Source organism: Malaya genurostris, chromosome 2 (assembly GCF_030247185.1).
Source record: "Malaya genurostris strain Urasoe2022 chromosome 2, Malgen_1.1, whole genome shotgun sequence".
Lineage (NCBI taxonomy): Eukaryota > Metazoa > Arthropoda > Insecta > Diptera > Culicidae > Malaya > Malaya genurostris.
The window spans coordinates 121,186,278-121,202,525 of NC_080571.1; the positions used below are offsets into that span (position 1 = coordinate 121,186,278).

At 35.4% G+C, this 16,248-nt stretch overlaps 1 protein-coding gene across 2 annotated transcripts in view; it reads right to left on the reverse strand.

Moving 5' to 3' along the window:
* Nucleotides 1-4,460: 4,460 nt before the first annotated feature.
* The window catches only part of LOC131429736 (neural/ectodermal development factor IMP-L2), an 89,924-nt gene continuing 78,136 nt past the window's right edge, over nt 4,461-16,248 (reverse strand). The window contains exons 1-3 of one of the 2 annotated variants that reach the window (XM_058594061.1): nt 6,335-7,231; nt 5,490-5,761; nt 4,461-5,412 (exon numbers count right to left, since the gene is read on the reverse strand). In XM_058594061.1, the coding sequence (XP_058450044.1) occupies nt 4,888-5,412; nt 5,490-5,761; nt 6,335-6,350 (813 nt within the window). In that variant the 5' untranslated portion in view covers nt 6,351-7,231 and the 3' untranslated portion in view covers nt 4,461-4,887. Of the gene's footprint in view, nt 5,413-5,489; nt 5,762-6,334; nt 7,232-16,248 lie in introns of those variants that run through there. The other variant, XM_058594062.1, reaches the window with a different exon arrangement.

Below are 16,248 nucleotides of genomic sequence, written 5' to 3' on the forward strand. Positions count from 1 at the left end.
TATATATATATATATATATATATATATATATATATATATATATATATATATATATATATATATATATATATATATATATATATATATATATATATATATATATATATATATATATATATATATATATATATATATATATATATATATATATATATATATATATATATATATATATATATATATATATATATATATATATATATATATATATATATATATATATATATATATATATATATATATATATATATATATATATATATATATATATATATATATATATATATATATATATATATATATATATATATATATATATATATATATATATATATATATATATATATATATATATATATATATATATATATATATATATATATATATATATATATATATATGCGATCACTATTTCTAGACGATTTGATAGCGATTATTTTCAATTGTAATGTACTCGTTCGATGATGACAGTGATGAAGTTATTCCAATTTGTAACATTCTCTTCTTTCAGTTCTTCTAAACATTCCGATGCATATTATGATGGATGTAGGTTAATTTTGAGTGCTCAACTAAAATATAAGGAAACCCGATTAGAGTAGTTCATTTGAATGTAATCTAAAGCTTGAATTTCGGTGTTGTATTATAAACGCCATAAGATATGCAATAGGTAGCACACATGTTTACGCAGGTGCCACATGGATGTGTTTTACTACATTTTCAAATTAGACAATATAGAATCGTACTAATTTCAAGCCCTAAATTTGTTGCAATAGTTTCATCCTGTTTGCAATACTTTTAAAAAGGTGACTACTCGCGAATGCAGAAAGATTTCATTGTCGTGGCCGTAGTAGACATACGATATTTATGCTCAACTTTCATGAAAGCATTCTGTGCTTCTTGTTACCAGGAAGAAGCGTTGCGCAATATTGGCAAAATATTCTATAAACTAATTACAATTAGTCATCTTCATGGTACTAGTAGACGATAACACATTTCACGAAAAATCGCCAGTCATTGTAGAATATGACGTATAAACGAACAATGACGCTACAATTATAACTGTAGTTTTATTGGTGCATCTTAAACTTTAAATAATATTTTATCAGCTATTTTGGGAGTTTAGTGTTGTAATCTCTACGAAACTTATTTTTCAACCGAGACCCAGATGGCTAACTATCCTATGATATACGATTTGACTTCAGACATGCACTATTTCTTTTCAAAAGCATGTCTGTTTTGCGAAGATTTGGTTGTTTTCGATGGGATATGATGTTGAAGTCTGAGGACAGTGGGCCGCGTACAGATTTTGAATCGACCACGTGACTCCCTTTGCGTCGGTGTGTTTAGAAACCTCGTTGAATCGATTTAATTTCTTTCCTCTCCCCTCCTACATGTTTTTATGTACCAATCGTATCTAAACAATATTAACATTTCTCCAGTTCGAAAAAAATACAACAACAGCGGTAAACTCAATTAATCATCCTGAAAATTTTGTCGAATATTCTCGAATTAATATCGGACATCTGGTAGATTTTTAGATATTCATCACCATTTCAAAAACAATTTGATTTATAACGGAAATATATTAAAAAACTTTCGTCGTAGAAGTACTGTCCTCAGCCCATAAGCGGCTTGAAATCGTCCGCAAGTGATAGCTTCGAACATTTTTTAAAGAGACTGACGTCGTTTAGGTACACGGATAAAAATCCATTGCCGGTGTCATGACTAAAATTCATTTAATTATGAACCAATGTCTGACTTAGGGGTTCCCGAAATGGTCGATATAGACCCCTTGAGGTCAATATTCTTTTGGCGGTGGTCGACGTAAACGAAAACTGACTATGGGGTTCGACGAGGTCTAGAAATCGACCCCCTATTGTTTGATATAAGTTTTTATTTGAAATATTTTCGCTAAAAAGTTGTGTTTATTTGACCATCCGCAGAAATTGGTAAGTATTTTACATCAATATAAAAAAACAAGAAATTGAATTTTTGAAGGAATTTTTTGATGGGGGTCTGAGGCCTAAGTTAATTTTAGTAAAGGGGTCCATGACCCAAAATAGTTTGGGAACCCCTGGTTTAAATGAACAGAGTCGAAAAAAGTCCATCTCATTTGGAACATTTTAATGCCATTCTCATATAGACGTAAAACCCATTCATTTGAAAACAACGCCAACAATTATTTGAGAATGACAATACATTTTATAAATTTGTACGAATAAATTATCACAAACTAATAGTCGTCGAATTATAATCTACAATAATTCTTGATTATTTCAGTATAGCGACGGAAATGTTTTTATGTATGCAGTAATTGGCTCGTTGAATCCGAATACAGTCCTATGAAATCTGTGTTGAAGCAGGGTTGTGTTACGCAAATTCGGCACTCGAAAAGTTAACGAAGTTTAGGAGTATCAATCTCCCCGTTGATCAATGCCTGTGGAGTTTTTCTTCTTCGCTGTAACGGTCATTCTTGGTCATCTGACCAAATATGATGAAACATTTTCTGGATCTCTCCGTGATAAATTACCTAATGCCATGCGAACGAAACTTTTCTGTACTCTTTCAATTCTAAGGTTACACTATACTTGATGCGGACACCAGGCTACTGATGCTTTTTCGAGAATTGGATGAACGAGTGAGCAATATAAAGCCTTCAGAAAATGCGTATCATTAAAATATTTTTCAAATTTGATGAAACACAATCGATTGACTTGACACATGCTTGATGTTATAGTCGAGTATGGCATAAATAATTGGAATGTGATATCTTGGTAGTTGTCTACATCAATGATGAGTTTATTCATCCTGCAGCAATCTACGAACGATGTAAGCTCGTTTTCACTACAATCAACTGGAAATAATTTTGAATCATCTTCGTAAACTAATATACTTCCAGCTCTCAAAATCAAAGCCACGTCGTTGAAGAACAATAAAGGTCCTAAATTACTAACATATGGAACATCAGTTTCATTCGAAAACTCGGATGATGCTAGATACTAAATATGCGTAAAATTGAAAAATCTTGCTTTCTTTTGTAGGCTTTTTTCAAAGCAAGTGACAATAACCACATTTGATACTGATAATTTATTCCTGATCCACAGAAATAATGATTTAAAAAAATTAAAAAAAAATCACGCCGAATTCTCGAAAAAAACAGTAACTGTCATCAAAGACCAAGATTCTCATCTTTTAGATAATGACGTAGGACTACGTCATTCTTTACTGTACTAACCTGGATTTCGTTGTGCAAGTTTTACGCATCGAATAAAATAATAAAAATGATTCCATTTCTTGATAATTTTTTAATTATTCAATTTATTTTATTGGTTTATTAAACAAAAGGATCAGTCAGCTAGCATCAGTCTACGTTCGACTACAAAGGGTGTTACAACTACTGCTCACTAACATATCCAGCATATATCCCAAAGAGTTTCAGCATATTTTCATCTACTGAAACATGCAAATTCAAAACAAAATAATCAGTTTAGTGCAGCATTTGCATTACAAATTTTATACCCAACAAGTGCAAATAAAACCAATATTCGACTACTTTGCATTCGAGGAAATTGAACTGAACTGTGGTAATCTCCGGGGAAATACAACAAATCAACTCTTCACAAATGGATGAAATTTTAACGATATTCTCTTCCACTGAGTATACTTATGTCAAAAGGTCTTAGTTGGTTTTGAACAGAGATATCGCAGATTCAAACAAAATTATATTGCTGTTCCAAACAAAGGTTGGATTTTTCAAAACAACATTGGTTAAATCTGACCAGAATTATCAGATTATTAACAAACAATAATCTTTAGAATTATTCGACATTCATTTATTTTTATAATTTTGTTTAGTCACAGAATTTTTATTTAACTCGAATGACGTCTATCACACGGTTATGTCTCTGACATTGCCTATTCCTAGTTTTTCGAACAAATTATAAGCGACGTACGAAATACATGCAAGTATATAAGTATATTAATAAAGAACAATTTTAGAAAATTAAAAAATCGAATGAAGTTCACACATAGGAGAAATTCCAGAAATGGTAACATGTCATCAATGAAGTATTTCAATGTGAATGAAAATTTGCTTACGTTATCAGTACGGCAAACCATCAATTTTTCACGAATGGAAAGACTAATTCAATTCAAGACCGATTAAAAAACACGAATGTATCTTTTCTATACACTGTCTTCAATTTTTTCTTTCTGTATAACTATTAGTTGTACAAAATCGTACACAAGAAGAGGTTAAATGTAATTGAAATTGTAATGATGTAATATAAACACTAAAATTATAAATTATTATTATAATACCAATAAAAAAAATGAAAAATCAAGAAAACGCAAACGTCTCTTTTTATGATTATTTTTTTCATTTATTTTCAACAGCGCACCTAATTGTTTTGGCAGAATAATGTCTATTAGGGTTGGTGATAGACTAATAATGGCATTCATTTTTTTATTCTTCAAAACATTTTATTTTACCTATTCTTTCTAAGCATCTTGTGCTTTGACAAATAGTTTCGGAATCACTCCGGAACGTTTTACAGACAATCTTGAATTCATATCTTTGAATTCGTTCTATATTTAACAATGTAGTGACAAGATTCTACAATTCTGTACGTTGGTATATTTTAGAAAACTTATCTGCTAATATTCAAGACAAAAAACTTATTTGTTAAAATGTTGAAATACTTTTTAAAATAAATTACTTTTTATGGATTTTGTTACTACGTGCTGATTAATAAGTTAAGTAAATGGCATAAGTATTCATTACTGACTGTTGAAAATAGTAACTATCCGTGGATCTGCATTTGCCGATCCTTTGTTCATGATTCCATATGGTTATGTAGCCCGTGTCGTATCTCGTTTCTGTGGAAGTTAGTTTGGTCGGATTGGATACAGAAAGGTTTCTGCTTCATCTTTGGAGATGGCATTTTTAGCAACGCAAGTGTACGATCCCATATCGGCCCATCGTAGATCATTGATGATCAACTCCCCTGTTGGTAGAGTCCGGAACCGTGGGTCCTGCATGCTGCTGACGACATTGCCTTCTTCATTTTTCCAGGTGATCTCGGGTACGGGACGTCCGACAGCTTTACATGGCAGAATAACTGTTGATCCCATGTACTCGAAAAGTGCTCGATAGTGGAGTGTGACTCGTGCCGGCTTCAGATGCATGAACATATGATGACCCGACCTCAGTATGTCGGTAAAATTAGAACGCGGCGCATCAACGTGGTAGACCGTGGTTGATGCAACAGCTATTTGACCTCCGGATCGACCAATGCAAGTGTATGTACTTTCAGCGGCCCGTGACGAGTGGTCCAACACTAGCCGCGATACCACACGTGCCATGGTCGTAGGACTGCTTTCACTGATGATATTCATGGTCACGTCATCCCACTAGAAAATTGGAATAAAATAAAATCATAATTAAATTTTCCATCCGAACTAATTGTTTAGATTCAAATGTGACTTACATCTGCCGTCTGACCACTACCGTGGACCCATTGGACATATGGAGTCGGTGAGCCCATCACTTCACATTCGAGCTCAATGGTGGCGCCTCTGACCTGGGTTAATTGTGCTGGAGGTTGAGAGGTGATTTTCACAAAATTAGGCTTGGTTGACCGCGACCCGGAAGACGCTGAGAGTGAGTTATCCTGATCAAGATCCACTGCTCGACCTTTGATCAGTGGCGCTAACACCGCCAGCACCACCAACAGATAGAGGATTTTGAGATTCATCATTCCTGGAAGGATAGAAAAGGAAACCATTTGTAGCGTACGTGTCATTGATCATTTTTCGGGTTTTGTTGAATTAAACTTCTCAGAACTGTGAAATTTTCTTTTCGAATTGCATCAGTCATTTTTTTGTCTCTCTTTGCACTATCTCTCTCTGCGCTTCCGCTCGAGTAGTTCTGGCGCTCTTTATTTATCTAGTTTATGTCTAGGTATGTGTGTGCAGGTTTCAACATGTGCCTTCGTGAAGAAACCCATGAATGAATCTAGCTCACATTGAAATTGGAATCTGAACTTATGAACAATTCAAAAGGTTTTGAATTCTTTCTTCAACAAAAACCGCCGCCATGTTGACGAGGTCTTGTGCATAGTCATTAAATTTGTGCATAAATTATATTCATTTCGGTTGGAAACCAAATCGATGCATCAGCTGATCAAAGAGTACGCGAATCACTCAATAGAAAGTATAAGTTGTTATTTTAAAATGAATGCAAATCCTGATCGAACTGTCGAACTATCTCCGTGTACACTTCTATACAGAATGACGGTTATTTTATATGAGAATCCTACTGAGTTACACTTACCGATTCGGATGTACATTATGACTTGAAAATCTGTCAAGGGTTCAGTTCTCAACACCAGCAATAATCGAAACGCTTTGCACGGATCAATCAATCAAACGGTCAACAATGATTGGCTCTTTTCATATACAAACACTTCCTATTGGTTCGAGATTTGATCAACTTCCCTTTCAGTAGCTTCACACTAAATTGGTGCTTCAATGATAATCCGTCCACTTTCGATAAACCGATCAATGGACTTTATGATTTATCACTTGAAGTTGACGTTATGTAATATTAGAGTTTATAAGATGTTCTATGAGTTCATTCAGCAGCATTAATTCTGATAGATTCACTTTTTGGCTGTAGCTCAACATAAGGCCGAGTATGGAGTATACGTGAGTAATACTGGACTCCTTTGCACCACTGGTGGCGGTCTGAGATTCTTTTATGCGACTGCTCGGTAGGCTTATCGGCGCAATTTTGACCTCTAGTACGGAGTGACCGTAGAACACCGCAAACTTAGCAGCAAGGGATGCGTTTGATTGGATTCATTAAAATCCGATTGTATACAAACACAGAGGCTTGATAATTATAAGTAGAAATTCTTTTGATGATAAACTTTCCGTTCTGCCTCTGACTGACATTAATTGGATCGTATGAGAGTGGCGATCAAGTATTGCTGACGTCAAACGATTTCCTTCGTATTGTTAGCGGTAAGCTTTTGGTTTTATCACTTTTTTACCGTTTGCTGATTATTAGACTTTTCGAGAACTTTCAACAATCATTAAAAAAAAAACGCTGGAGTGCACTGTTGAACTTCAAAATTCACTTTGGCTATGATATTGAACAAGCGAAATGGCAATAACTTTTTAAACGCAAGATGTTTCCGATGCACAGGCAAAATGAAAACTGTCTTAATCATTTCTATCACACCTCATTATATAGCATAGCTTCGCGCATCGTTGAGCTTCGGGTGTCGCCTGTTCGTGTTTTACTCATTTTCTTTTCCTTTCTTCATTCGGCAGTTGAATCTCTCAGGCCAGACCGAAAACTCGCGCTCTCGTTACTCCGTCTCTATCCTTTGTTACTAGTCGATCCGGTGTGCCGTGTTCAAATACATACACGATCATTCATAAATTGATCTTGTACGTTTTAAGCCGGCTTCGTACCGGCTTCGCATCCATGCTTGCATTCTCTTCACCTACCTCGGCTTCCCCCTCCAACCTTCCGTTTCTTGTTCATCCTGACAAAAATGGACATTAGGGAAGAAAGGGCCTGGCCGAACTGGGTTGAACCACCGGGAACAGGTACGGCTACCGTTGGTTGCGAGAGGACGTCACGTTGGATATCATTGTAAAAAAATTGAATTAAAAGAAAATTTCTTGTTAGGTCGTTTCCAACCAGCAAAAGTCATGAGCGATAGAAGAAGCAATAAAAAGATATCGCCTGATGCAGTTACATAAATTACACGGTTTCCCCCTAATCCGATCGTCTTGGATTGCAATGGCTCGGAGTAAGCCTACTTTGACTACCGTGGTAACACAGCAACCATTCGGGCGAAGTAGTCGAAGCCGGCCGGATCGGGTTTTGGCATCTGGTAGCGGTCACCGCCAAGTCTACTGGGATCGCTTCGCCAGCTTCACCGCTGCAGCACTCTCGACACTACTAGATTGCGATTGTGGTGGCAGCACGGATTGCTATTAATTAAAATTAATCACCTTGTCACGGCAACTGAATAATTTGCCTCCCCACAAGCGGAACCCTTCGTTTCACCGCAACTGCCTCCCTTCGCATACGAAACTACGTAGTCACGTTCTGTCGAAATTGTGGTCGAGAAGTCGCACAAAGTGTTCCACGAAATCTTCAGAAGATTGGTCGATATGTGCATCGCACTGAAAGGAACGTGATATCGAACACACTGGTGATGGTCGCCTGATTGGTGGGATGGTCGCATGTGGCCGTTACAATGTTGTGTGGGACCTAAAAGCGTGACTTTCACGTGGTACTCACGGTGACATGAATCTAGATGAATCCAGAGCAAATAGAGAAATTCATTCAGTAAGCTTTGTATTTACACTCGACATCGTGAACTAGGAGTTTTTGTTTGGTTACAGTATTCCGACTATATTTGTTCATTTGCTTGGTTTATTATCATAGGCTCAGTCGTACAACGTTTTGTGTGTGCTCAAAACTGAATTCTCTGTCTGTACCAGAAAAGTTTCATTCTCGAGTTCAAACAAATCGCCACGACCAAACGTGTAGTTGACTCTGGTTTGAACCGGAAAAATCCTGCTGTCGACTCGTAACTGCATTTTTGGTTAGCACAAATTTGGAAAATCTTTGCATATTTCTGAACTTCATTCTTCGTCAGTCGAGAAAAGTGACGCAGTGTGGAGAGCTCAAATCGGCTGGATTCCTTATCAACTCTATTTTATGTGGTGATCCGTAACTGATGCTTTCCAATGCTGTTTCAGATGTGTTATGTATTTGGAATTATTTAAATTTTTTTCAAATGATTCTCATTTCCTTTTCCATTTTATTATTCGTTCTAATTTTATTGTGAATCAACACAGTCCGAAAAAATCTTGTGATTTTACATGTCATAAGATGCACATAGGGGACGGGCATAGTGTGATGGGTAAGTCGATACCTTTCTCGCAGCCCTCCTGGGTTCGATTCTTAACCCCGCACTTAGGGTCAGAAAGTTTTTCTGGCCCGAAGAGGTGAATGACTTTAAGGTTAAAACCTCTATAATCGAAACAAAAAAAAAGATGCACATAAATGGAGCGTCGTATTTCACACGAATTTATATTCAAGATCATGGAAAATTGTGTGATTTGAAAATTACATGGATTGAAATCAAATTGGGATAAAAAAACAAACGATCGAAAGAAACATCGCGACTTGAACCGAGAAACATTAGATCACAAAGCACGCCATTTTTGGATTGGGCCGCAGATGCTCATATTTGCTTGATAAATAATTGATACACATGAATCCATACATCGACACTTAGTAGCCGAGCGCACACTACACTCGGAGCTTGTAAAATTCTGTACGAATTTGATATTGCGTCATTGGACAAGTTAAGTAGTTATAAATTGCATCGTTTGTAGAATTATGTCACCTGTAAACTGTAAATTTCTTTTTGTGAAGATAAAAATCTCTTTCTCTCTCTCTCTCTCTCTCTCTCTCTCTCTCTCTCTCTATATATATATATATATATATATATATATATATATATATATATATATATATATATATATATATATATATATATATATATATATATATATAAAATAATAGCGGCAAAAGTGTGTGTTGCTAATGTTCTCTGCACAGATAAAAATATTTTGGGATTTTATATTTATTTTCATGCACATATTTTGAGCAGGCAATTGAATGGAAATTTACATTACAAAACGAAGCGGTTTGTAAATATACAGTCTTGTTCAATGAAAAACTAAATAAATTTTAATGTAATTTTACATTAATCATGGTTTTAAATCAGATTTTTGTTTCAACTGATGTCTATTTCATAGTTCTATCGGTTTACATGTCGTGTAAGTTTCATCTTCTCTTTCTGTGTGGTATGCGTGGATCGATCTACAAATAATTTTTTTTGCTTGAAAGGTGAAGTTTATGCGGAGGTTTTAGGCTATAACTAAAAAATTGGTTCATTTGGAATTGGAAATTTTCCGCTCAATGCATGCTAGATCTCCGATGATTGTTTGGCGTGTATGGAGTTGTGATATGCTAGCTGACTGTAGAGCAAAATATGAATACTACACACTAAGAATATTGTGTCATCGCCGAAGAAATTACGACATGCTTGAATTTACGTCAAGTGTAAATTTCATTTTTTCTAAGAGTGTAGACTATTATTAAAATCGTTTGGCGCCAACCGAGCTGATTTGTGCAAAAATTTCACTGAGCCTACTTGATTCACGTGTTTCTTTCATTTCTTTGTTTTGAATTACATGTTCAATTAAGTAAGGGCGCCAAATGAACAGCATACAGGTTTCCATTTTCCGATATATTAATTTGGGTTCAATGCCGTCAAGTCAAATTATAGAACGACTATAAGAAAAGAAAGTGATTAATGTTTTTTTTATGATTCGTTCTTCCTGAAACTCCAGAGATGAGAATCCTCTCTTCACGATAGATATAACTATTGCTGTCACAATGCCATGAAATTTTATTCAGAGACAACAGGATTGAGGTGTGCTGCCACTTTTAATTAACACCGTTAACTCAAACACCAAAATTGTTCGGCTCTCTACTTTTTGGAACGATTCTATTCGAATTAGAAGGATGTTTTCTGTTTTTTTCTGCTTAAATTTTTCATAAGCATTTCCCGTGCTATACCATTGAAGGATTTTTGGACGGGATTTTGTGTAAATTTTTCTCAAAACGACCTCCAAATTTCGTCAATTGCTTCAAATTGCAAGTTCTGTTATTTATTTGAGTCCAAACGTCTTCATTTGCCCCTAACGCTATTCGAATTATATCAACCCTGAGTATTTCGAAATTTCAAATTATATGTATATTTGAGTAACTATGAACAGTTTCGTCCAATGTAGTCGAATCATCCCGTTTGCCTCCTGTTATCATATTACATCGATGGAACCGAGAATTGGGAACTCATCGACATATTTTACCTATTCGAACGATTCACTCTCTTGCTCATAAACTGTCAAACTGATTTTGGTTGTATTTTGTTTGGGTCATCACCAACAATTGTCAGTTAATTCATTTTTACGGAACATAAAGGATGATAACAGATCGGCTGAAAAGTCCGTATCGTTTCTATGAGAGGGCGCCACTAGAATTAAATCCATACCATTTTCAGTTAGTACCAACCTTCAAAAGATACGTGTATAAATTTGACAGCTGTCTGATTATTAGTTTGTGAGATATTGCATTTTGAGTGAAGCTACTTAAGTTATTGTGAAAAAATTGGAAAAAAGTAATTTCGTGTGTTGATGAAACACTACTTTTTGATGAAAAAAAGTGCCGCCGATACCAAAAAATGGCTTGATGAGTGTTATCCAGACTCTGCACCGGGCGAAGCAACAATTCGTAAGTGGTTTGCAAAATTTCGTACTGGTCATATGAGCACCGAAGACGATGAACGCAGTGGACGTCCAAAAGAGGCTGTTACCGATGAAAACGTGAAAAAAATCCACAAAATGATTTTCAATGACCGTAAAGTGAAGTTGATCGAGATAGCTGACACCCTAAAGATATCAAAGGAACGTGTTGGACATATTATTCACGAATATTTGGATATGAGAAAGCTTTGTGCAAAATGGGTGCCGCGTGAGCTCACAATCGATCAAAAACAACAACGAATTGATGATTCTGAGCAGTGTTTGGAGCTGTTATATCGAAATAAAACCGATTTTTTTCGTCGATATATAACAATGGACGAAACATGGCTCCATCACTTCACTCCGGAGTCCAATCGACAGTCAGCTGAGTGGACTGCACGCGATGAACCGAACCCAAAGAGTGGAAAAACTCAACAATCGGCCGGTAAGGTTTTGGTATTTTGGGATTCGCATGGTATAATTTTCATCGACTACCTTGAAAAGGGAAAAACCATCAACAGTGACTATTATATAGCGTTATTAGAGCGTTTGAAGGACGAAATTTAAAAAAAACGGCCTCATTTGAAGAAGAAAAAAGTTTTGTTTCATCAAGACAATGCACCGTGTCACAAGTCGATGAAAACCATGCTGAAATTGAACGAATTGGGCTTCGAATTGCTCCCTCATCCACCGTATTCTCCAGATTTGGCCCCCAGTAACTTTTTCCTATTCTCAGACCTCAAGATAATGCTCACTGGTAAAAAATTTAGAAGCAATGAAGAGGTAATCGCTGAAACTGAGGCCTATTTTAAGGCAAAGTACAAATCGTACTACAAAAATGGTATCGAAAAATAGGAAGATCGCTATAATCGCTGTATCGCCTCTGTTGGCAATTATGTTGAATAATAAAAACGAATTTTGTCAAAAAAAATGTGTGTTTCTATTAAACGATACGAACTTTTCAGCCGAACTGTTACTTCTCACTGTGCGAGAAACATACTATTCTACTTCATTCATCCAGAACAATCATGAGGGTCGTTCGATTATTCTGACTTTAGAGTTTTCGAAATAATTTCCATCCAAAGATAATATTTGAGCTGTGAGAAGTTCATCAGGACAGCTACAGGTACATAAATAAGAGGAACAAGTACATAAGGTATGTTCAGGAAAAATAAAGAAGATACAGGAAAAAGTGCAGAATGTACAAAACCAAGTACAGAAATGAGAGAAGCAAGTACGAGAAGTACTGGCACAAGTGCAGAGAGTGCAGAAAATGGTACAGAATGTGCAGATGGTACAGATATAAGTACAAAAGTTACAGGACCAAATACAGACAATACTTTAGCAGGTACAAATAGTCCAGGAACACAGAAAGTACAGGAACAAACACACAAGTTACAGAAACAAGCTCACAAAGTACAACATAAAGTGCAGAAAATCGAGCGTCATTTTCTCATCCGTTTCACTTTTCTGTTACCGTCAATAATCGTTATGAGTCTGTAGCGTGAATTTAGTTTTTTTTCTGATTGTAAATTGTGCGTTTCGGAAAATCATCGTTTTTTATATATTTTTTCCTGTTGTCCGCGATATAAAAAGGTTGGGCCACAATCATAAAGTATTATAATGATATTTTTCTTCAATAATCATTAAAATTGATAAGCAGTTTTGATTTTCTACATCCAATCAAATATTATTGCGCTACGAAGTGTGCAGGGGTCCGCTAGTTATAGATAATATAATTCCATGCCCCTTTAAAAGACCAAACTTTATCTGTTCAGTAGGAGAAAAAATGTTTAATTGTGTCTCTGACTTGCGGATTGTAAGTAGATTTAATATAGACCGTATCTCAAAAAAAATAACACAAGCTGTGATGACAAAAACTCTTTTGAAATCCGAACGAAAACATACTTTCCATGTCGAAATGATTTTTGTTTTGACACTAGAGACACTAGATATCTGAAATTAACTAGACACTAGATTTCTGGAATTAACAGCAGACAATTAGGAATGATAACGATTAAACACACACACTTGTAAACCATTGATTCTGTACGGTTAGGTATACCGATTCGACTAAGGACTGAATTTTAGAAAGGACGAGTGTATTTTGTGCATGATGTCCAGGAGGAAGTTGTAGGATACCAATTGGACACTGTAAAAAATATAAACTGATCAAAATATCAATGCTTTCCCAAAAATTAGATAATTATCAAAGAAAATGAAATAAAAAATAAACACATATTTAATCTTTCCACAAAATTTTCATTTTAAACTTGTCATGAAAACGATTTACCAGTTTATTATTGTCATAACTAACTAGGTTCGCTCGCATCTTCGTTCATTTCTGCTACTGTCGCTGAATTTGACTTTAGTGTTGTTGGAATCGATGTTAGTTGTTGCTGCCTTGCTTTGTTTCATGTGTTTCAGCTGATTCTCGTAGGTTACTAGCGATTTACAAGGATGCCCCCATCCTGATGAAAAATTATGTAAGATGGAATCGCATTATGTAGTAGCCGCGAATACTCTCTCGATGGACAGAAATTCTCCATACTGCGACATATTTTCTCGAATGTAATGCTCATTGACAGGTGGGGGAGGAATTTTGGCGTCAACTGATAACTGTTGTTAAAACCTGGATCCACTATTACACGCCAGATAACAAAATGATCACCCGGCAATGGACTGGAGTCGGTATAAGTGTTTGGAAACAGCCTATGAAAGCTCAATGGATCGGAAAGAACAGTTTCAGAGGATTGTCATGGAATGCTTTTGGTGAACATGAAATAAAAATATCTAAAATGATCATTTTTGTGCAATTTCGGAGCGATTGATAGCCGAAATCGATTCGAAACAGCCTTACATAAAACGGAATAAAATACTTTAACCCATTATTTTTGTTGGCTCAAATCAACGATTTAGAGCTGCAATTATTTCTTAGGTAGAGAACAGCATTTTCGCGGAGAAGTATTTTGAAGACTATCCAAAAAATTACATTTCATAGGGGCTGGGGTCCACAAGGAGATTGATAGTACCTGTTAGCTCTCTCCGGACAGTACCAGCCTAGATGTCCAGCGGAAAAAATGAACCAAGAATAGATCCACTAGGTTCCTGCTTCCATGTCGTAAAAGGCGACAATTGCAGGAGTTTCTTTTTCCTTTCAGTTATTAGATATTTTCAATGTTTCACTTCTGATTACTCTATTTTACTAATTTATCTCTTCATTCAACTTATCAATTTCCGTCTAGCTTCGGAGCAAAGTTTTATTTGGAGTGTTTTCTTCTTCCATGTTATTGATTGTCTTTCAGGATTGTAAATTGAATGATAAAAACTAATGCATAAATCCGTTGATATTACAAAGTTAATAACAGAGATAAAATATATCGGTATATTGAATACATAATAAAAAAACACTTGATATTAATATAAATTAACATTTTTCTCGGTAGCCGGCTGCCCAGATCAATCAATATAATCAATTAAGAATTTTATTAAATAAATAAATTAATAAAGTGGAAATAATAAAGGATCAGGACGCGTTGTTGACCTTTGTTTGGTGATTTAAAATGATTTTATAAAAACTGCTTAGAATATGTCAATGTAATGAATCAACTGTTCTAAATCCTATTCACTCGTTTATTTTGTAATATAATTTTTTTAAATAAATAAGTTTTTATTATTTACGCGATATTATGGCAAATTTTTCTTCAGTTTCCTCGAATAAGAGCTGTGAATCAAGACTTCCCGGGACCTCAATATAGGATATTGTTGAAACGTTCACTCGGGAAGTCAGTGAGTTTAGTGGTGCATCCGAGCATCTTGAAACCGGAACATACTGAGTCGCGCTCGAATACTACCAATACTGAAATTTTTACTAACAAATGTCCTTTTCCCGTGACACTTGTGGACTGCGCAATAGTATATACGGCCTCTAGTAACAACAAGTGTTGGACTAACATCCCTTCCCATTCCTTAGACGATCTACGTTCGGGCCTGGCCGGCGCCGGTACTGATCAATGAATTTTAGGATTACCAGAATATGTACATTGAAGGATGATTTATCAGTCCCAGGTCGGATCATCTAAAAACTTCCTGACAATTTCAGCTAATCCCGATCAGTAACGGAGTGGTAACCAGGGGTGGTCGCTCAAGCTCAAGCTATCCGAAAAATTACATTTCATAAATCAAAACATAAAAAACAACATCTATTTCCATTCCAAGAAAGTTACTCCTCATTCCAGCAAGTAATTGGACAGTATCGTAGAATACGTAAAGAATGTCGGTCCGAAATATTTTTGCTCGTATCGTAATTTATTCCAAAGATGAAAACATTTTATTACTTTTTTCAATAATTATGATAAGGCTTAGGCTGAATAAGTGAAGACCGAACCGTTCCATTCGAGATGCGACTAAAAAAATCAAAGCTTCATATTATTACATTCTAAAAGTCGTTCATTATTTGCGTCGTTCAAGGTAGTAAAAAACAGGGTAAACCAGTTTGAAAACAAGAACGCGTAAACTGAACAACAAATTGCTCTATAAATGTGATTTTGGATGATGTAACAAACAAAGAAGACTTCAAACAGTTTACTGGTCGATAGTTCTACACAACATTACAACGCGGCGAAGTCGAAGATCATTTGTAGGCCGAAAAATCTTTCGAATTTCTCTAAATAGTGTATATTGTAGCAGGCTATTTGTAGTTGTGGTTTGAAGAGTAAAATCTTCATAACTACCTGCAGTTCCAATTAACCATCAAGTATCTGAAAAACAGTTGATAGCATTCATACAAAAGAATTCGTATTATGGTTTTAGGCACAAATCTCCAAATATCAAGGGGAACGT